The following is a 22,943-nucleotide window of genomic DNA, read 5'->3' as shown; positions in this document are numbered from 1 at the left end:
TAAGTCTATATTGATATTTAAATTCAGTGAATAAAGCATCACCTTTAACAATTGAGTTACTTTCAGATTCCAGATCATCATAGAAAACTTCAAACTTAAAAATGTTTAATGGTATACTAAACGACGACAAATAACGAAAATCACAATCATGAGGCCTAGAATTATTATAATATCGATTTGTATTAAATAAAGAATACCTTCATCACATGAGTTACTTTCAGAGTCTTCCCTAGTATACGATAACACCATTTTAAAATGTATTGAAAAATTCAGCATTTAGAGAAAATAAAAATTTATAACGAACGTGGACGGTAATTTCCATATTTTGCCGTAAGCCATAACTGTATTATAATTAGGCCCTTATTGTTATTTAATTCATTACCGTCATCATATGTGTTCATATTCAAATCTATCATACCTCTCCACTCCTGAAATATAGAACAGAGACGTTAACAGTATTCTAAAATCAAGATTCTATTTTCTTTCGTCAGAAAGATGCTACCCGGGGCCCATGGAATTCAGTCACTCATTTTAACGTTAATATTATAGGACAAAATAACAAATTCTTTAATATCATATTTAATTTAAATAAAATGTTGGGCGCAATACATAGGCCTTAGGTACGATATACATAAACAGAAAATAATCGTGCTTACCGGACCACCAGAACTTTCTGATTCTGATTGTTGCACTCTAAAAAATAAAATTATGAAAATGTGTTTCCTTTTTTAACAAATTGTAAAATGATTACAGTCAGTGAATGGGTTGGAAGGTATGATGAATGGGTATTGTGATTCAGTATTGATCAACTTGATTATTGATTTGGATATCAATGTTTGATTACAGATAGGTAACAAATATAAAATGGTGCCATGCTTGTAACAATGTTTAATAATTTCTATTCCTTTTCAATTAAGTAAAATAATTACAGTTAGTAAAGTGGTTGGCATGAATGATAGTAATGTGCTAGGCATGATCAACGTTAAATACATTGCAGTAGGTATCACACCAAAAATATTAATTCAACCATGCTTACCTACATAGCAAATCTTCAATAATCGCATTATTAAGCCACACTTTGGTATCTTTTATTGCCTTTTCATTTAATTCTGCAAATAGATCTATACCAGGTTCAAAGAAATTTTTCATGCTTTTACGATTTAAGAATTCGATAAGTATCAACAGCAGATCCCTAAAACGATTGTCGATGTATGCTTCATTCCATGGGCCAACATCCCTTTTATTTAGATATAACATGCATGTCTTAAGATGATATGAAGACAGACATTTAAGTTGTTTAGATGGATTCATACTTCTAATTGTTTTCAGGATTTTTAGACACTTCTTGCGACATTCGTTGAACCTATCCATAGTTTGAATGATATGTTTTTCTTTCTCAGAGAAACTCTCGCGCCACATGTTATGATACAAATCCTGTTTTTTGTCAGTTGCATTTGGATGACATTTTGTGACAAATAATCTACCGTTAAGGCTTATAGCTGGAACGATATCAATGCTCATTTTTAGATTGTCATCATAGCAAACATTAAGTGTTAGTGCAGGGCCAGAGGATGCTCGCAAAGTTATAGTATTTCTTTGTTGTATTCGATTGATTACTTTTTGTAAAATCGATTGGAATGTTTGTTTGATCTCTTTTGGATTTAAATAGATTCGTTTCTTTTTTATGAAGAAATATCCTGGTGTTTCGTATGGTCCGTAAGGTTTCGTTATTTCCCAGTCAGGCTCATTTAACTTTAGTGGTAACATGAGGTCAAACTCGTCTGGCTTGATCACTTTTAGCCCCTCGTAGCTACTACCCTGATGCAGTAGATTACCAAATGTGTATGGCAGTTCTTCCAGTTTTGTGTGTTCTAAAAAGTGTTTAATAAAGTTTTCAATTCTTTCAACAATCTGATTAGCTTTCACGTTTTCATGATCTGAGAATGTTGCATGTTCATTGTAGTACTCTTTCAGTTCAACCGATAATACCATCTTCTCCCCTAACCAAAAACGTAATTATATGCAATTAGGGCGAGTGGAAATGTGTACATTTAGACATGGAACTGGATAGGAAACTGCTTGGGCGGATGAGAATTAGAATATTATCACCTGAAGTTGCACCCTGAAGTTGCATATTAATTTGATGTAGCTTTTTGGATACGCTCTTAACCCAACCATTAACTGACAGGTCCGACTAGTGACGTTAGGTCGTATTAGGGAATTTACAATGAGTGGACATAAACTGCAAATAATACCTACGATATACTGTTTAATTGATTGACTTCACAATAATAAAAACAACACGTCAACACTACGTCGGATAATTAATACGTATAATTATTACGAAAATCAAACAAAAACACGTACGGCTTCTACTACATTTTTATATCAACTTTGTACGCTGATGAAATAACCTACGTGGCTTCATCATCCCATCGATTTCCAACAATAATATTAATAATAATTTTGAGAGGGGGCTATTGTCAAAAAGTGAGCCTATTTTGTTCATTTGATATACGTAATTAACGTTTTGGATGAGTTTATTTACATCCTTTATCAAACAATTGCAACAAAATCGAATATTTCTATTACCAGAGGGACATGGCTTAAACAAATGATCACGTACGTAGAATATTGTAGGACTATACGTACGTACTATACGGTTTTCACTACGGAGGTCACTATATTTCGAAAGCCCATTAGGACCAACCAAAATATTAATTTCAGAAATAACGAATTAATAATTCTAAATAACGAATTATTAATTTGAAATTTCGAATTAATAAAGTTCGAAATAAACCAAAAGTGAAAATAAACAATACAGGGATGGGAAGTAAGTATAATGTAAAACTAATTTAAAACGTTTAAAAGTTTATTTTACTGTATACTTGCATAGGATAAATGCGTTTTCCAAAACATGAAATATCATTTGATATGCCGTAGAAATTGTTATCATGAGATGTATGTAGACAGTAAACATGGTTTTGTTTTTTATTAAATAAAGAATTTAAAATCAATCCGTTTCATAATTCACCTCCACCTTATTATTTTTTATTTATACGTATAATGTTACTTTCTATAGACCAGAGATTCCGAAATAAATTGAATGAATGAATATGAATACTATATTCATTAAGACTGGACTCTGTATAGTATATAGCAAAAGTAAGGTGAAATATTATAAGGAATAACAAGTAGGCCTATAAAGTAGGAAATAAAATATTTTTAAATATTATTAATTAAATATTATAATTATTAAAGTATAATACAATACTATTAATATCATTTTGCTTAACGTTTAATTTATTATATAAAAGTAGTTTTGTTAGAATATAATAAATAACCAATAGCCTAATAAAAATGGTACAAAAATATAAAATATGGCTGGTTATGATACAATAAAGGTAAATTATTACAAGTTCCTATTTGGTTGAAAAATAAAAAAAGGTGTATTGAACTTTAATTCTTATCGCTTAAGTAGGACTACAACTTTTAAGTATTTTAATGATTATGCTCAGAGTCCTCTCTATGGCGTCCCACTCATTATTGTTATTTTGTGGGAATTGGCTTTAAATAAAAATCTTGAAGTCGCTTTAACACTGAACGTTTCAGGTAAAGATTATTCACGTCAGGTACTTTTGTATTTAAAGTATAGGAACAATCCAATAAGCATTATTATGATAAACACAACAAATTAACTAATTAAGCAACATGCACACGATCTTTGTTTTGTCGGCTTCTTCATTTCCACCACTTGCTCTGAAAAAAAACACCATTGACTTCATTTGAAAGAAATATAGTAAACTAAAATTAAAAGAAACTATTACAGTTTATATTATTAAAAAAGGTTCAAATAACGTTGGAATTTTATTAACTTTGCACCAAATCAATCGTACAAACAACAAAGCAAACGCTAGCTCACTGATCTACGCATGCGCACGGCTCACAATAATCTCGTAATTTCTCGTCACGTATATTACGAGATGAAAAATTTACTCAAAGGTACATCTGAGCAAAAAGAAACATTCTGATTGTAATAACAACGAGAAAATATGGATAAAAGCGTTACCGGTAGGTCTACCCTTGTGGATCAGTGGCCGCTGGGCTTCAATATCCACTTTCTAAAAATTAAGTTTATCATAAATCATTATAATTTTCATTGGTTAATTATTAGTAATATTGTTATTATTAACATAATCAAAATGTGATTATTATCTAATAAAATAAAATCAACAAAGGCTTACAGACCTACTTTTTTGTTTTTAAAATACAGGTACTTACCTCATTCGGAGCGTAATAAGCTGGATTGTAATCTTCTGAACATAGTGCTAAAGATGCCAAAAATGAACAGTTTTAGAAAATAAATGCTAGAACACTAATAGATCTGGCGTACTTTTACAGTGAAAAAGAACTTAACGGTGGTAAAAAAATTATTTTTATATACCTTTTCAAATGAATTACTTTCATACAAAAAAGAATACATGAAAAAAAAATTACAAACATTTATGATTGTCAATCATGTAGGCCTACAGTTATAAGTCTATATTGGTATTTAAATTCAGTGAATAAAGCATCACCTTCCACACTTGAGTTACTTTCAGATTCTAGATCATCATAGAAAACTTCTTAAAAGAAAAAAAAATGTTTATTGGTACTAAACGACGACAAATTACAGACACGAGGTTTAAGGCCCATTTACACTAGGACGATAACGATCGACGATAAATAGACACAAATATGCATGTTTAATACATAAAACAGAAGAAATATGAAAACTTTTCATTATAGAACTATAGAATAACACTGAGAATAACCATCTATTCTTCCTTTCACACGTCCACCAATCAAATGACGTCATGATTAGCAAGAGCAAAAATATCGTGACAATACAATGATTTTATTGTTTTTATTTAATTGGAGTTTAAAAATATCATTTTTATCAAAGACAGCATAAATGATTAGTTCTAGAACGAAAAACCTTCTAATTTCTTTTGTGTTATGTAAATAAAATGCATGCTTATCTATTTATCGTCGATCGTTATCGTCCTAGTGTAAATGGGCCTTTGGAATATAATATCAATTTGTATTAAATAAAGAATAGTACCTTCATCACATGAGTTACTTTCAGATTCTGCACTAGTACTAGTATACGAAGAAACTTCTGAAATTGTTATTATCAAATTAAATAATATAACGGATGTCGACGGTAATTTCCATTATTTTGCCGTAAGCCATAACTGTATTATAATTATTGCTATTTAAATTCATTGTAGTAACGAAGGCATTACCGTCATCATATGTGTTCATATTCAAATCTATCATACCTCTCCACTCCTGAAATATAGAACAGAGACGTTAACATTCTAAAATCAAGATTCTATTTTCTTTCGTCAGAAAGATGCTACCCGGGGGCGGTATTCAAATCCGCATAATGACGAGCCTTGATGATGAATAAAAAAGGGTCAGACAATCTTAATCTTCACAAGGCTTCACTCTCTAACTGCTATAATTTATTCACCCTCATTTTAGCGTTAATATTGAACAAATTTAATATGCCTAAAATGCTGGGCGGAATGCATAGACCTATTATTAGGTAGGCCTTATGCGATATACCTAGAAAATAATCGTGCTTACCGGACTACCAAGACTTTCTGATTCTGATTGTTTCACTCTAAAAAATAAAATAATTATGTGTTTTCTTTAAAAAAAAAAGTATCCGCAATAGCCCAGTATACAATGATATGATTACAGTCAGTGAAGTGGGTCGGATGGTATATGAATTGGACGTTGTGTCGTGATTCAGTTTATCAACTTTACCATTGATTGAGGTAGGCCTATCAATATTTGATTAGGTAACAAAATATAAATTGGCACCATGCTTACCTATGTAACAACTGTTCAATAATTTGATCATCTGAAGAAACAATTTTATTAAGCCATCCTCCGGTACTTTGTATACCATCTTCACTTAGGCCTGCAAACAGATCTATACCAGGATCAAAGAAACTTTCCATCACCCCACGTTCTAAGAATGTGTTAAGTACCAACAGCAGATCTCTAAAACGATCGCCGATGTATTCTTCATCCCACGGCTCAACACATTCATTATTTAAATGTAACATGCATGTCTTAAGATGATATGAACTCAGAAATCTAAGTTGTTCAGATGGATTCACAATTTGAATTGTTTTCAGGATTTTTAGACACTTCTTGCGACATTCCTTTTTCCTATCCATAGTTTTAATGATATATTTTTCTTGTTTAGAAAAACTCTCACGCCACATGTTATTGTACAAATCCAAGGGACTGTCAGTAGCATGTGGATGACGTTTTGAAACAAATAACCTATCATTAAGTCGTATTGCTGGGACGATGTCAATGCTCATTTCTTGGTAAAAATCATACCAAACCCGAAGTGGGAATGCTGGGCCGTGTACTTTCAGAGTGATACGTGTGGCTCCAGTGTCACAGCTGTCTGTCATATGATTCACAGCTCTGTGTACAACCGATTGCAAATTTCTTTTCACCAGATTACGACCTAAGTAGCCATTTTCTACAATTTTAATGGGGTATTCTGAGGTATCACCGATTTCCTTTATGAAGAAATATCCTGGAGCTTTGTATTTACCATAGGGTGTTCAATTCCCAATCATCCTCCTCCAATATTAGTGGTAACAAGAGGTCAAACTCGTCTGGCTTGATCACTTTCAGTGCCTTGTAGCTACTACCTTGATGCATTAGATTACCAAATGTGTACGGCTTGCTACATTCTTCTTGTTCTTTTTTGATGAATTGCAGAAAATGGTATTTGATTTTTTCAACAATTGCAGCCGCTTTCTTTCTTTCACGAGCTGGAAATGTTGCGTATCGTTCGTAGTACCGTCCCAGTTCAACAGATAAAGAATCATACCTTGATAGTTCAATATCTTCTTTTCCAACCATGTTTTCTCAAAGTTACACCAATATGCAATTTACTTTACTTTTTAATACTAACCTGATTCAAAGGATAAAAACAATTTGTTCAACTCTGAAGCATAGGGGCATTTCCGTGATCTAAATTTGTTGCGATCTCCTACGTCACTGAAGTTTAATATCTTTTCGTATGTTAATACACTGTGCTCAAGTGGACCCAATTTGGAGCCAGGAGAGCACACAGTGATATAAAATAGAAAAAAGTCACTGAATTTTAATATCTTTTCGTATGTTAATACACTGTGCTCAAGTGGACCCAATTTGGAGCCAGTGGAGATCAGTGATATAAAATAGAAAAAGTCACTGAATTTTAATATCTTTTCGTATGTTAATACACTATGCTCAAGTGGACCCAATTTGGAGCCAGTGGAGATCAGTGATATAAAATTGAAAAAAGTCACTGAATTTTAATATCTTTTCGTATGTTAATACACTGTGCTCAAGTGGACCCAATTTGGCGCCAGGAGAGCACAGTGATATGAAATAGAAAAAAGTCATTGAATGTTAATATATTTTCGTATGTTAATACACATGTTATATCACTGTGCTCCCCTGGCTCCAAATTGGGTCCACTTGAGCACAGTGTATTAACATACGAAAAGATACTAAACATCAGTGCAGACTTATTTCTATTTTATGTTAGGACGATAAAGATCGACGTTAAATGCATTTTTCATACATAAATCAAAAGAAATCTAAACATTTTTCAGCCTAGAACTATGGGATAACTTATACGCTTAAATAATATTTGCACACGTCCAATCAAATGGCGTCATGATACAACGAATTTAATGTTTCGATTAGAATTTAATCATTCGATTAGATTTTTTTCAAAAATATTAATTTATCAAAGACAGCATAAACAATTATTATTCTATAGCTCTAGAACGAAATGTTTTCTAATCTAAGTGATTTTTTTTACTATTTTCGAAAGCAGAAGTGACGTCACAATATCATAAATAGTAATTTGAAACTGAGAAGTACATTAACAAGGGTCAAATATGAGTGTAGGTCGAGTGTGTCTGTCAATTTCTAAGAGTTGCGAATGAATTGCCCATTTTCACCTGAAAACTGTATCAATACCTATTTATATAGATATAATTTAATTTCCTCAACAAATTGATGTAAATAAATATTAAGCTATAATAAGCATTAAACTTGTTTAATTATTTCAGCAGTAGGCCTATAGTATATATGAATGTAATATGAGATTGCAGCAGGTTCATGGAATTTCCCGATCGTCTATGCATATGTCATGTCACACTACTCTATGATAGTTGTAGTACAACTACTGTCATTGATACAACAATAGCCTACAAAACTGTTTCATGCTACTGTTTGGTCGATGTGACTACAGTATTATAAAACTGAGAAGACTGCAATGTCAACATTAAGTTTGGATAATGTTGTATCAATTACGAAAAACGACCAAAAACACTACCTAAAATTTGTATTGCTTACTTACAGATTATTAGCCGACGTGTACATGTCGATACAGATCACTCCGGCCGCGCCGCGCTTCACTCCGGCCGCGCCGGGCTTCAATCCGGCCGCGATTCATTCCGGAGCGCCCAATGAGTCTTTTACAACCGAGACCCGTTTTTGGTAGAGAATCAAAATAAACATTTGTAACATACAGTATATTTTTATGTCAACTCCACTTTTTCTAAAGACGTCACTATAGAAGCCTATGAAAGCCCATTAGCGCCCAACAAAACATATATTAATTAAAAAAAAAAAAATCGAAATATTAAGTTTATTTTACTGTACTTGTGTAACACACGAGAGAAATGAAACTCGTTTTCCAAAACATGAAATATCATTTGATATGCCGTAGAAATTGTTATCATGACATGTATATAGACAGTATTAAACATGGTTTTGTTTTTGATTTTTTATCATTTTCATAATTCACCTTAAAATATAATTTTGCTTGTAACTAACGTTTAATCTATTATATAAAAAGAATTTTTTTCAAAATATAATATAATAAATAACCAATAATTAAAATGGTACAAAAATATAAAATAGGGCCGGTTATTATACAATAAAGGTAAATTATTACAAGTGCTTTAATTGATTGTGGGGTGTAGAGGATTAAAAACAAAAACAAAATGTGGATTGAACTTTAATTCTTATCGTTTAAGTAGGAATACAAAGTTTAAGTATTTGAATGATATGCTTAGAGGCCTATCTATGCTATATCATTTATTATTGCTATATTGTGGGATCCAATCCAATAAGCATTATTATGATAAACACAACATATGGGCCTATTATTTGTTTTTTGTTAAATAAAGAATTTAAAATTAATTACTTTCATAATTCCATTCGCCAACTACACTGTAGTTAATCCTTCCAACCCCATTTATAAACCCACACCCTCCTACTACCCTCACTTCATTAGTAGAGAAATTATTAGTCAAACTTTGCTGTATATCAATAGTTAGCCATTTTATTTTATTTTATCATTTTGTTAGACATATGTAGGCATATATGCTTGTTTCATTTTTAAAACATTAAAATATGGGCCTATTATTTATTATGGTATGAAATTTATGTATAAATAACAATCAAGCTAAATATAGCAAGATCCATGCGTATTTTCAAGTCATTAACCTTCAAGTACTTACTAATCAAAGATGCTGTAGGTAGGCCTATATTATTACACTGTGTAAGACATTACGACAGTGCACAGCCTATTTCTTTGAATTTCTATGCCAAGAAAGACAGTAAAATTTAGTCTCTTATATTTTGTTGTTCTGTGATCATAACAGCAATATTTTGCAATGATTTCAAAGTATTTGACACGGGAAATAAATCTATAAAATTCTGTCCGTCTTCTAACGTTTTCGCCAGCATAGGATCAAGTGGAATACAACCTGAAAATAAAAGGTGAAAAGAAACATAAATCTTTAAAGAGCAAAATACAATAACTAGTATATATTGCTCATTTGTAACTAATGCAGTTATGTGAAAATCCGGGTTGTGAATAACTATATTGTACAGTGGGACAATTGTTATTATAGTAGTAACTATCAACACCCACTACAAAAGGTTAAATATATATTAGGGTTGTGACATTACTCATAATTCAAACAATGTTTGCTGAATCTCAACAGAATTTAAAACCTTTTGAGTGAATGGTAGAAGAGTTTGATTTGTAATTTTAAAGCACTAAAAAAAAACACACAAATTAATTAGTATAGTAATTAATTTGCTTAATGCTTACACTTGTTCATTATTCAGTATAAGCATAGTAGATTGACAAGTAATTAAGCCTACCACATTATTTAATTTATGTGTTTTTTTTGTTTACCTAAAAATGGAACATTGCACTGTTTTGCTAAAGCCTCACCACCTCCTTTGGAAAACACATTGCTACATTCCTGGAAAACAAAATGTCAACAAAAACTATACACTTGTCTATCAAAAAACATATACATCGACTGTTTAATACCTAGCGCACTTGCCACTTCACCCTATATTTCATATGTTTACCATCCTCTCATACTGTATTAAGCGTTTTTTCAGTCTTTAATTCAACTGTGAAAAGTTTTAGTAGATATGTTTTCTATCTGACAATAATAAATCAGGCAACAGAAACCCCAAACCCCTTTACTTACTGCACAATGAGGACAAACAAATCCGCTCATGTTTTCAACAATTCCTATAATTGGAATCTTTGTCTTGCGACAAAATGTGATTTCTCGTCTAACATCACCGATTGCAACCCCCTACAAAATAAAGAAAAATGTTTATTGAGTCTAAGATGGCATAAATCATACACAAATGATTTGCAAACTGAACATTAATAATTGCATAATATGCGGTGCATAATAGAATGGTGTTAATTTTAAATTGGATAATTTTGTCAACTTGAGGAGTATTTTTAAATTTGACATTGCAGAATTGTTACCAACCTGGGGAGTGTTTTTATGTTTGCCATTGCAGAATTGTTACCAACATGAGGAGTGTTTTTAAGTTTGCCATTGCAGAATTATTACCAACCTGGGGAGTTGTTACAAGCACAGCGCCCTCTGGTTTCAGGTCTTGTAAATTTTCAATGACTGTAATATGTTCATCAGAGGTTCCTATGATACAAAAACAAAAAAATTATTTTAAAAAAGGTTGTTTCTTTGATTCTAAAATTGACACAAGTGATAATTAATAAAATGTATGAAATCTGTGAAATCCGGAAAAAAAAATTTGAAGGTATAATTTAATCTTGAGTTTGACATACCTGGCGGTGTATCAATAATAAGATAATCTAGATGACCCCAGTACACATCAGTCAGAAATTGTTTAATCATTGCTATTATAAAAAAAAATAAAAAAAATATTTGATTATTTCAATTCCCATTTTATAGATGAAAAAAATAGTGGATAACAACATCATCTTTATTTATTAAAAAAATGATTAATAACATCCTACAGTAGGTTTGTTATTATTTATTTATACTGGGTGACCTCTTCAGTCAAAGACTGGTCTCTCAGAGGGCCCAGTTATGATCATTATGGATGTGATGTATTAGTACACCGGGGTTACCCCTACTCGTCTCAAAAGAGGTACTAGGTTCTTTAAAGTGCACTAGAACCATGGAGCGGGTGAGACTTGAACCCTTGCCGATGTTATGGCTACATCACTTCATTACGGATCCATTGTCTTAACCGCTCGTTCACTCACTCCTGAGCTTTTAACTGCGATATATACATACCATTTTTTTTGGGTCCTCTCCAGACAACAGCCTCATCATTGTTACCTAACAAAAAGCCAATTGACATAACGCTAAGTCGTTGTTCTGCATCTGCATACACAGGTACCCACCTGGAATATGTTAATTAGTAGACAATGTTACTATAGCATTTTCAGAAGAAATTATAGAAATAGTGCACTTCTATGTAAAGTCTTTTTTTACAGTTACAACCTTTTCTGTATCATACCTCATACAACCAACACCAAAATCTACAAGATTAAATAAGTGTATATTGCATTGAGTAATTTAATCTTACCCGGCAGAACACTGATGTACGTCTCTACCCTGAACATTTAGCATTCTTGGTATACTAGGCCCACATAGATCAACATCTAATATACCAACCTGTAAAACATAAGTGAGGAATGGTCATTCATAGAAGATTCGGTTCCATAATTAAGAAAAATTGTAACAGTATTTTATTAATTGCATTTGTAAAGTAATAACATTATAACCCAATCTGTGTAACTAATAGTTAAAAAATCATAGGTTTTTGTTACATATTATTACAAGGAATATATGACGAACCTTCTGGCCAGCATTGCGTAACGTCAATGCAAGCTGTGTTGCCACGGTACTTTTACCAACTCCGCCTTTGCCAGACAGCACCAAGATGACATGTTTGATGTTCTCAAGTCCACCCTTTGTTGATGTTTCATTTACCTCCATCTAGCCTATAAAAACATAACTAATATTCAAAAATCTGCCTATAATTTCAAAAAACTTATAGTGATAACCCTATCTGAAAATGGATTAATTAAAAAAACACATTCTATATTGCAAAATTCTACTCATCCCATGCATAATGTATTTGAGGTGTTACGTAGCGGTAGACGTTACCAGTCCATCATCTCTCGTACAAATAGGTTTCGTAACAGCTTTTATCCAGCAGCCATTCAGTATATTGTACGAAAGCAATGCGACACTTTGAAATCTGTTTTTCTATATCTGGGAGCAAACATAATTTCTATGTATATTTTATATGCAAATGACATAAATAGGCCTATTAAAATGGAATTTATAATTTTCCACTGATGAATCAATGGTCAAACATGTTCTAAAAAATTGACACTTGAGTAGGTAGGGTTGTACAAGTACTACTAACTAGTGAGGCCATCTAGATAGTCAATTATTTATTATATTATACAGCTACATACAGTATATTTGGAGTAGAATACTAGAAGCTACTATATTTTAATATAATAATTATTATTAATAAATATTAATGGCCACGGCCTCCTCCTACTAGTAGTGGATCCCGTAATGTATTACTACTTTTCTAGGCCTAATACTACTAGCTAGGCTTGTCTAAAACAGTAGACACGCTCACTAACTAGCTAGGCTAGTACAGTAGAGTAGCCTCCTAAACTAACATAGGGCTAGACAGGTTAGACTAGCTAGCTACTAGGCCTAGCTAGGCCTAGGGCTAGGCCTACTCCTAGCTAGGCCTAGGCTAGTAGGGATAACGATGCAAAATTAAAAGTTGTTATTTTTCAACCAATTTAAACACTATATGTTAGTATTTTGTTTAAATATTCCAATAAAGAAAGAATTACGAAAATCTGACTTGTAGTTTTCGAAATATAAGGTCTAAAACATCTCCGAAAATGATCGTTTTTGGCCACGAACGTTGTAAACAAATTGCGCCCTCAGTCGACAATTCCTAGACCTAGTCCAGGCCCTGATGATAGGTCTATTTTAGGCTAGTTATCCAGCCTTTCTTACTACAAATACATTTTGAGTAATTATATGTTTTTTTATTTCGTTGACAACAACAACTTTGTTTACGTTTTGGGTAACTTAAACTAGACTTAATAGCTACCAAAATTAAACAAATCGCACATGATACACCTCTGATACACAGATAAAAATTGTGTTTGTGTATTATTGTTAGAATGGAACTAAAGAGGGCAGTATATTAATTTATTTAATTAATGGCAAAGATAGTATCTTTGTTAATGGCAAAAAAAAAATGGTTGGTGCAACTTGTTAAACCAGGGAGTTGTTCTAATAACAACTCCCTGGTTAAACCATGGAGCCAATAAAACAAAAATGCCATAAAATTATTTTCATATTTATTCTCAATTATTTGACCAACAAAAAATATACAGACTGAGATAATTGGTCACGGACTGCTAAAGTAAATGAGATTACTATGGGCCCGTTCGGACGGGACTGAAACTACCGTGTACTTCCAACTGTGAGGTCGCGTGTGGCAATTAACTTATGCCTCTGGCTATAAAAAATTAGAAAACCATCTGGATGAAAAATCCACCAACTTTACTGGTTATTTCAATCCCATTCCAATTACACGCTGCCTCGGGGTATAATTAATCAAGCGTTAACGGGATCATGTCAAATCGCGACCTCAAATAAGCTTTCTGATTGTTTAACAATTATTGTTTAAAATGTTCTTTTTGCGAATGCGAATGTATATCTATTGTTTTGTAAAATTATATATAAATAATCAACTCGTTGGTTTTTTTCCGGTGACCTGAACTTGCGAATCGGTGGCTTATAATGTACATGTAACGGCAGGGAGTTCTGTATTGTGGTAGCCTGGTGTCTGTGAATTACCACATCAACCGTTCGGCTCGCACGATAAGAGGGGTACAGTGCGTGTTAAATGGAATTTTACAACAATAGTTCGGCTCGCACGATGAATACACGTGGTGATTTTTACAAGAGGGGTACAGTGCGTGTACATTAAATGGAATTTTCACAACAATAGTTCGGCTCGCACGATAAATACACGTGGTGATTTTTACAAGAGGGGTACAGTGCGTGTACATTAAATGGAATTTCCACAACAATAGTTCGGCTCGCACGATAAATACACGTGGTGATTTTTACAAGAGGGGTACAGTGCGTGTACATTAAATGGAATTTCCACAACAATAGTTCGGCTCGCACGATAAATACACGTGGTCAACAAACAACATACGTTAGCAGGATTTTCGATCATTATTTATTTAAAAAGTAAATTGTATTCGATGTATTATAAATATATAGGTCTGGTTGTCGATTGAAAAATAATAATTGAACGATTCGCGCGCGAAACGACATGCAATATCCAGTTGAATTTGTCAACACGCCATGTCAATTGATATGGGTCGACGCACAGAGGGCGCTTTTTGACCTAAGAATTCCGATCTTAATTGGTTTCGTGTCAGCTTACCGGTACTTTGTTTATTCGTACGAACGTCGTATGGGTTTTACCCCAAGGGTAAAAACCAAATAAACGTGTATTTCAATCGCCGTACGAACACGGTCTATAACTAACAGGAGTATAGTCGACGTTGTTTTGACCTTGAATTGTCAGACTTTCAACATTTTATCAACGTTGTCGACGATGGTAGATATCGACCTTGGATTTTCAGACATCAACCTCGATTTTAACGTTGAATAGTGACGTTGTACCGATAGATATCGACCACGAAGTATCACACACTTTAAACTGAATTCAACGTTAACGTTAAAATAATGACGTAGTGTATCGGGTTGTCCGACGTCGTGACCTAATTTCAACGTTGATAAAACTAAAATAAATTTATAATAAACAATTTAGAAGTAGGCCTACAGCAGATACCGCAAAAAAACAATTATTATAATCATTCAATCAATCGATCTTTTAATTACCTTACATTCGGTGTCACACACATCTGAGAGATAAGCTAATTTAGTCACATTGCCATTAGCCATGATTTTTGTGTGTCATACTGTACTTTGGTACATATGAAAACCCAATTTTTAGGTGATTCTGGCAAAAATTACTTTTTAGTTGATACAGTAGATCTGCCATAGTGATGCACTTTCGGGTCAGAGGTAAATGACCTATTTTTTTCACGCAATTTCACCAATATTTTATTGCCGCAGTATTTGATGAAATGCATCAATTCTTTTTGTGTGACTCTGCGTTCAGTAGTCAATGGAACGTAATAATGCTTTTCGGTTAAGTTGAATCTATTGTTTTCTACTTCAATACTAGAAATTATATCGGTTATGCTGGTCTGTCTGTCAATCTACGGTATGTCGGTCTGTGCATAGAGTATACCCCATGGTCTGTGCTATGTCGTACGTCTCTAAGTATGCGTATTCTTCAATATTTAGTGGTACAGTACTAAAAACACTAATGAAATACGGACACTTTCAAATACAATATATAATAATTTATTCCATGACGAGTGGCTTTAAATATATAAATAAGGCGGCAAGTAAAATGGGTTTAACTCGTATGAATATAATGGCAGGTTTCATTTTAGCTCGAAAAATTATCGATTAATTTCCTTCCGGGCAATATCCGAGACAAGTAGCTTGGAAATTCACATAAATGACATTAAATGAATGTAGCAGGCCGATTGGCTTAATGGTCAGTTATCAACACACAATTGCTTAGTAGGGGTGTGAAAAAAGCAAACCATTCGGTAAGAGAGTTCTGAGCAAACATGACAAACTTTTCTATTATAAGACATAAATTGATGTTATTTGATTAGATGTTATTAGTAGGCAGAAAAACAATGATGGCTATTGTTTTATTTGTTAATTTTCGTTCGAATCTAGTTGGTGTTTTAAAACTCTTTCTATTTCAGGTTTGGCAATAAATACATGCATTTTTTCCACTGTTTGTGCACAGTACGTTACGTTGATGTTAAGTACCAGTACCATAAGACAGAAAGGCAATCTCAGGTTGAACTCTGCAAGATTTTAACCCTATCATTGTACTATGTCAAATTTAAAGAGTACCATAGTGAATTCATAGCAAAAAGCAAACAGTCTGTGATTATATCGGATTGACACTGCGCATGCCTGCACAGGAGCTTAAATTAAGATACAGTGTGTTCAGTCAGTGTTTCTGCGATTGCATAATGTTACTATATTTAGTGAAAAGCAAAATTTCACCATTTGTAGTAAAGATCAATATTACTGAAATAAAAAAGATGTCCCAAAAGAGATGCTAATTTATTCAAATATTAGACCAATCAGAGGTTGCGTTAAATGTTAAGCATGTACCATAGGCATGCGTCTTTAACAGAGTGATACAATTCTCCGTGTTCGAGTTGCAACGACCTTTTCTTTTCAATGTATTAAGTCAGACAAATTCTATGAGATTCAAAATGAATGCACATCTAACCAACCACGAAACAGCAGATACAGACCCATACGCATTCGGAATACAATTGGGTTATAGAACACTCGCTCCTATGTATACACCCACTGATGGTAGCTCTTCCCAGTGCATTCATCCTCAATGGCAAATAACCTTTGTCGTCACAGACTGCCTACCGTTTGGCACTATGATCCATACAATGATGAGATTTCTTTTTGTTCAACTAACAAATAATATGTACTGATGTTGTATTGTACATTATAAAATAAAAATGTTTAACAAACAGATTGCCTTTGTACTAATGTATTATCTTTAGTTCACCTAGTAAAAACGTTTTAGCATGCCAAAACATGTAATATGTTACGCTTACGCTTAAAAAACCATATTAAAGACATCTGTTTTACTCTCTCCACTTAGATGTAATTTCCTTCATATAATTTGCAATGTTTCACATCCCTATTTCAGCAAAAGTAAGTTAATAAAAGCACCACCAAACCCAGCAGTCATACCCCAAAACAAATAACATAACCAACCCATGTGGTAAACCACCCAACAAGAAAACAAATATGTCAAAAGATGAAAAAAGCGTCATTGAATAGTTAAAAAATTCACCTACCCAAACACACTTATCTCCCCCACAAACCAACCGCCATTAAAAGTCACACAAAAACCATTCCTGCAACGAGAAAAATAAATACAACTTTTTAAAATAAGATAACATCAATACTGACCAATAAAAGTCATATCAATTAAAAAATGTTCACAATTTCAAGATGTCTCACCTTAACTAAAAACTTAGAACATTCCAGAGGTGGCAGCATCCACCCCTAGAATGAAGTTGCCCACCGTATCTCTTTGGTTTAAAAGTGTTGTAGGAGGTCCTAAGACTGCTCTATGGTGGGGCACTGATTCAGTATATTCATTAAATATCATCGAAGTCAGCCTAAGTAGAATAAGTAATAAAACACTTTAAATAAGCAATATTTGTTTTACCAATATTTCAGTTATCATTTTAAATCAATACGTTCTATATCAACAGCTTTATCGTATACTTACTATAAATTTGATGGTGTTGGTATTGTTGTCTTTAAATCCTAGTTTTCCTCTTAATGCATTGAAGAAATTAGGTTTTGGTAATACAATCTCCTTCACTTCCTCATTCCCTGCCCATGCATTACATGCTGCTCCTTCTCGGCCAGGTTGTGCAGTAGAAGATAATTGTCTATCCAACTCTTGTTTAGAATCTGAATAGCATTGATAATTAACTATTTCAGTCGAAGTTATGTAATTTCTATTAATATTGTTATTCACTATATAACTATAATTGATTTAAGAGATGAAAAATACTATCATCATACCTTTTCCCTCCTTTTTCTTCTCATTCTGCTTCTTCATTTCTTTCTTTTTATTCCTTTCCTCTATCTTCTTCTCCTTCTTCTGTTCTTTCTTTTTTTCTTTCTTTTCCTTCTTCTCCTAGTCTTTCTTTTCCTTCCTCTCTTTTTTCCCTTCTTTTTCTTTCCTCTCTTCTTTTTTGTTCTTTCCTTTTTTACCTTCTCTTCTCCTTCGAGTTCTTCCTCCTCAACAAATCTTTGAATTGGTGTTAAGGTTATGATATTGTCTGCCGATTCGGACTTTAATAGGTAAACAAAATGGTTATGTTCATCTGTTTTTAAATTACCATAAACAATAATATGAAAGCCACAGTAGTACTAATAACAAGGCCAACAGCCATTAAGTCGCGTGCTACAATGAATAATGATACCGGACCGACAGACAGACCGACAGACAGACCGACCGACATAGTGAACTATAGTCGCGTCCACGCGACTAAAAAGGCATAATTTTGACGAATTTTTTAACTTTTTCATCAAAAACGTGCGCAAATTATCCAATTCGACGTGCTCGTATGACGTAATTTTAAGTCGAAATTGTTTAAAAGATGGTAAAATTATTAGAAAAGGCTGCAAAAACATAAATCACGCGAAAAAAGTATGTATTTAACGCTACGTGAGCACCACGCGCGTAAAAATATGCGCGCGTATGGGAATTAAATGACATGCTCAAAATGACAAGAAACACGTAGAAAGTTGATTAAAAATGAATTTTGCGCATTTTAAAATTTTAAATGCGCGTGCGCGCGTTACTTTGTGGTTTTGTTACTCATGGCAATTTTGTAAACGCTTAAAATTGCCTGAAACGTACTCTTATTTCATCGAAACTAAATTTTGAAAATTTTAAGCGCGCGTACGCATGCGTTACATGCGCTACGCACGTAATTGTATTGCCATATGATGATTTATGCCGTGAAATTTATGAGTACCAAATTTTATTTAATTGTGATTCATGGTTGTGAATATGAATATTTTTTTTTTTTTTTTTTTTTTTTTTTTTTTAACTTTAGAAACTTTTTCGAAATTGCTTCCTTTTCTGTTGGTGTGTGTGTGTGTGTCTGTTGATCTTTATGTATATGTGTAGTTATATGTTTACATTTATATATATAAGTATATAATCTTCTTACATGGCTTCCCAACATACAAGTTTCAATTGGATTTTTGTTTCCAATTGATCGATACTTTCTTGGGTTTTTTTGCCTCTTTCATTTTGTATATAACTGAATTATCTTTTTATACATTATGATTTACTGTATTAAATCTGAAAAAAAAAAAAAAAATATTTATTTATAAAATATCAGAAATTATAATGTTTTTTACTCAAATATGAATGAAAGAAATAAATGTTTATTTGATTTGATTTGATTTGATGATTACAAACGTGATTTCGTTAAATCGTGCGTAGACCGCGTAATTTTTTATTGCGCACCGTGAAAACGTAACCATATCGATTCCTGGCCATAAGGAATATACTGTGAAAAATTGACTTAGCTAGATTAAACTGATATCAAGATAAGGTCAGAAAGCGATAAAACGCATAGTGATACCGGACCGACAGACAGACCGATTTCTGTTTTCTTGACTTACTTTTCAACTCGAAATTACGTTATACGAGCACGTCAAAAGTGACAGGCTACGCACGTGTAAATTTAAAAAAAATAACTGTTTTTAAACATTTCAACATTTTTAAACATGTTCAGTAATTTCGGTCAGTTGGTAGGTTGGTCGGTCGGTCAGTAAACACTAAGCACGCGACTGCAGCCATCTATATGGCCTTGTTTTCTTTCTTTTCGCTAATATCCTCATCTTTCTTTTCCTTCTTTTCTTTTTCCTTTTTCTTCTTTGCTTTCCTCTCCTCTTTTTTGTTCTTTTTCTCCTTCCCTTCCTCCTCATCGTCTTCCTCCTCATAAAATGTTTCGATTGGTATCACATTAATGATATGACCTGCCACTTTAGACTTTAGGTAAAACAAAATGGTCAAGTTATTTTCATCTGTAATTAAATTAATATAAATATTAATTACCGTGCTATTCTGCACTTTCTCCTCTTTCTTTTTTTCTTTCTTTTCCTTTTTCTACTCATCATTCTTTTCCTTCTTCTCTTTCTTGTTCTCATCTCCACCTCTTTCTTTTCCTTCTTCTCCACCTCTTTCTTTTCCTTCTTCTCCACCTCTTTCTTTTCGTCCTTTTCCTGCTTTTTCTTCTTTTTATTCTCCTTGTTATCTCCTTTCATTAGGTATGGATTATTCAGCGTACTCGTCGTATCAAGACGTGTGAGAGCACTTGACTATAATGCAAAGAAAACATAAAGTTATTTATAATACTTACATACCAGGCATAAGAACATAACAATTTAGACATGCATTTAAGGTTAAGGAAGTTAAATTAAGGCCTAATTATTATTTGCCATACCTTTTGACCATATATATCGTAGAACATGTTAAGCCTTTTTAGTCGCGTGGACGCGACTCTATAGTTCACTATGTCGGTCGGTCGGTCGGTCTGTCGGTCTGTCGGTCTGTCTGTCGGTCCGGTATCACTATGCGTTTTATCGCTTTCTGACCTTATCTTGATAACAGTTTAATCTAGCTAAGTCAATTTTTCACAGTATATTCCTTATGGCCAGGAATCGATGTGGTTATGTTTTCACGGTGCGCAATAAAAAATTACGCGGTCTACGCACGATTTAACGAAATCACGTTTGTAATCATATCTTCATAACCATGAATCACAATTAAATAAAATTTGATACTCATAAATTTCAGGGCATAAATCATCATATGGCAATACAATTACGTGCGTAGCGCATGTAATGCATGCGTACGCGCGCTTAAAATTTTCAAAATTTATTTTCGATGAAATAAGAGTACGTTTCAGGCAATTTTAAGCGTTTACAAAATTGCCATGAGTGCACAGATGTTTGCGCGCGCCCTACGCGTTAAATGTTATTGCGCACTCTTTTTGCCCGATTTCTGTTTTCTTGACTTACTTTTCAACTCGAAATTACGTTATAACGCGACTCTATAGTTCACTATATCGGTCTGTAGATCTGTCGGTCTGTCGGTCTGTCAGTTTGTCTGTCGGTCCGGTATCACTATGCGTTTTATCGCTTTTCTGTACTTTTTGAACTGTTTTGATGTACAAACAATTAGTCGCGTAAGTGGACGCGACTCTATAGTTCACTATGTCGGTCGGTCTGTCGGTCTGTATGTCGGTCCGGTATCACTATGCGTTTTATCGCTTTTCTGTATTTTTGAACTGTTTTGATGTACAGACAATTAGTCGCGTGGGTGGACGCGACTCTATAGTTCACTATGTCGGTCTCTCTGTCGGTATCACTATGCGTTTTTCGCTTTTCTGTACTTTTTGAACTGTTTTGATGTACAGACAATTAGTCGCGTGGGTGGACGCGACTCTATAGTTCACTATGTCGGTCGGTCTGTCGGTCTGTCTGTCGGTCCGGTATCACTATGCGTTTTATCGCTTTTCTGTACTTTTTGAACTGTTTTGATGTACAGACAATTAGTCACGTGGGTGGATGCGACTCTATAGTTCACTATGCCGGTCGGTCTGTCGGTCTGTCTGTCGGTCCGGTATCACTATGCGTTTTATCGCTTTTCTGTACTTTTTGAACTGTTTTGATGTACAGACAATTAGTCGCGTGGGTGGACGCGACTCTATAGTTCACTATGTCAGTCGGTTTGTCGGTCTGTCAGTCTGTCTGTCGGTCCGGTATCACTATGCGTTTTATCGCTTTTCTGTACTTTTTGAACTGTTTTGATGTACAGACAATTAGTCGCGTGGGTGGACGCGACTCAATAGTTCACTATGTCGGTCTGTCGGTCGGTCTGTCTGTCGGTCCGGTATCACTATGCGTTTTATCGCTTTTCTGTACTTTTTGAACTGTTTTGATGTACAGAAAAGTTTTAAAGTACATTACTTTTTGAAAGTTCATTTTTTTCTGAGAACACGCGACTTATGGCTGTTGGCCTTGTTATTTATGGGTACGGGTTGGTTTGGGTACGAGATGACCAGCATCCATTCATGAATGCGTCTACAGGCGCGCGTAAGACTCATCCTGATTTCAGCTCAGTGTTTACAGTCATGTCATGCCAAAACTCACTCCAAATAAATGTATTAACAATTAAAAAGATCCAAAAACAGTTACTCTAGTAGCTAGATCAACTTTCGTATGCACTTTGAGGTCCAGAGAATTTGACTTCAGAAATTGGTTTAGGATGGTCAAACAATCATTATTGGCTTGGTAACACATTTTGAAAATGTGACGAAAGGTCAAAAGGTCAGGGTGAAAGGTTATAAAACTAAACACCAATAGGTCCTTAAATCTCGATAACCACTGGTCACAGCGAGGTAATTTTGGTCTCAAATTGATCAGAATGTATACATTTATATTCAGTCTAATGGGACATTTTAGTCAAAAATGACCGGAAATGCCATTTCTGACCTTTGACCCACACCCCAGGGCATGTATGTATCTCCGTAACTACTGGTCGTAGACACTTGACTTTGGTCTTAAATTGTTCGAAATAAACATTTTGTTATTTGCATAACATTTTTGAATGTCACCGACAAAACTTATACATAATATGTATAAGTTTTGTCAGTGTATATTATACACGTCTGTTCCCAGTGTAGATAATAAAACAATATTTATTTCTGGAGATTTATTATCAATACCACTAGAAACGTTGACATG

General features: G+C 33.6%; 3 protein-coding genes and 1 long non-coding RNA gene across 8 annotated transcripts; all 4 read right to left on the bottom strand.

Moving 5' to 3' along the window:
• Positions 1-1,178: 1,178 nt before the first annotated feature.
• LOC140043308 (mitochondrial dynamics protein MID51-like) lies at positions 1,179-1,992 on the bottom strand. Its single transcript, XM_072087813.1, has 2 exons — positions 1,485-1,992; positions 1,179-1,237 (listed from the first exon to the last, which is right to left on the bottom strand). Exons 1-2 carry the CDS (start codon positions 1,990-1,992, stop codon positions 1,179-1,181), a joined length of 567 nt encoding a protein of 188 aa, XP_071943914.1.
• Positions 1,993-3,694: 1,702 nt separating this feature from the next.
• LOC140043300 (mitochondrial dynamics protein MID51-like) lies at positions 3,695-6,630 on the bottom strand. Its single transcript, XM_072087801.1, has 7 exons — positions 5,884-6,630; positions 5,635-5,671; positions 5,289-5,334; positions 4,578-4,622; positions 4,282-4,328; positions 4,070-4,121; positions 3,695-3,759 (listed from the first exon to the last, which is right to left on the bottom strand). Exons 1-7 carry the CDS (start codon positions 6,480-6,482, stop codon positions 3,695-3,697), a joined length of 891 nt encoding a protein of 296 aa, XP_071943902.1. The 5' UTR covers positions 6,483-6,630.
• Positions 6,631-8,573: 1,943 nt separating this feature from the next.
• LOC140063512 (cytosolic Fe-S cluster assembly factor NUBP2 homolog) lies at positions 8,574-13,594 on the bottom strand. Of its 5 annotated transcripts, XM_072109863.1 has the most exons (10): positions 13,286-13,484; positions 12,570-12,677; positions 12,258-12,403; positions 11,986-12,074; positions 11,691-11,800; positions 11,216-11,287; positions 10,984-11,066; positions 10,599-10,709; positions 10,292-10,361; positions 8,574-9,854 (listed from the first exon to the last, which is right to left on the bottom strand). In XM_072109863.1, the coding sequence occupies exons 3-10, from the start codon at positions 12,396-12,398 to the stop codon at positions 9,712-9,714; spliced, it is 819 nt and encodes a 272-aa protein (XP_071965964.1). In that variant the 5' UTR covers positions 12,399-12,403; positions 12,570-12,677; positions 13,286-13,484; the 3' UTR covers positions 8,574-9,711. The 5 variants fall into 5 exon arrangements, with proteins under 5 accessions (XP_071965964.1, XP_071965966.1, XP_071965963.1 ...); XM_072109865.1 differs by lacking the exons at positions 12,570-12,677; positions 13,286-13,484 and adding an exon at positions 13,552-13,594; XM_072109862.1 differs by lacking the exon at positions 12,570-12,677 and having other exon boundaries at positions 13,286-13,483.
• A 3,603-nt stretch (positions 13,595-17,197) lies between these two features.
• LOC140048390 (uncharacterized) lies at positions 17,198-17,995 on the bottom strand. Its single transcript, XR_011845072.1, has 3 exons — positions 17,893-17,995; positions 17,619-17,779; positions 17,198-17,512 (listed from the first exon to the last, which is right to left on the bottom strand). It is a non-coding gene; the product is annotated as an uncharacterized lncRNA (long non-coding RNA).
• Positions 17,996-22,943: the final 4,948 nt, after the last annotated feature.

The sequence above is a fragment of the Antedon mediterranea genome, chromosome 1 (assembly GCF_964355755.1).
Source record: "Antedon mediterranea chromosome 1, ecAntMedi1.1, whole genome shotgun sequence".
In the NCBI taxonomy this organism is placed as follows: Eukaryota; Metazoa; Echinodermata; class Crinoidea; order Comatulida; family Antedonidae; genus Antedon; species Antedon mediterranea.
The sequence above is the reverse complement of the archived record's forward strand: the minus strand, read 5'-3'. Positions and strand labels throughout refer to the sequence as shown.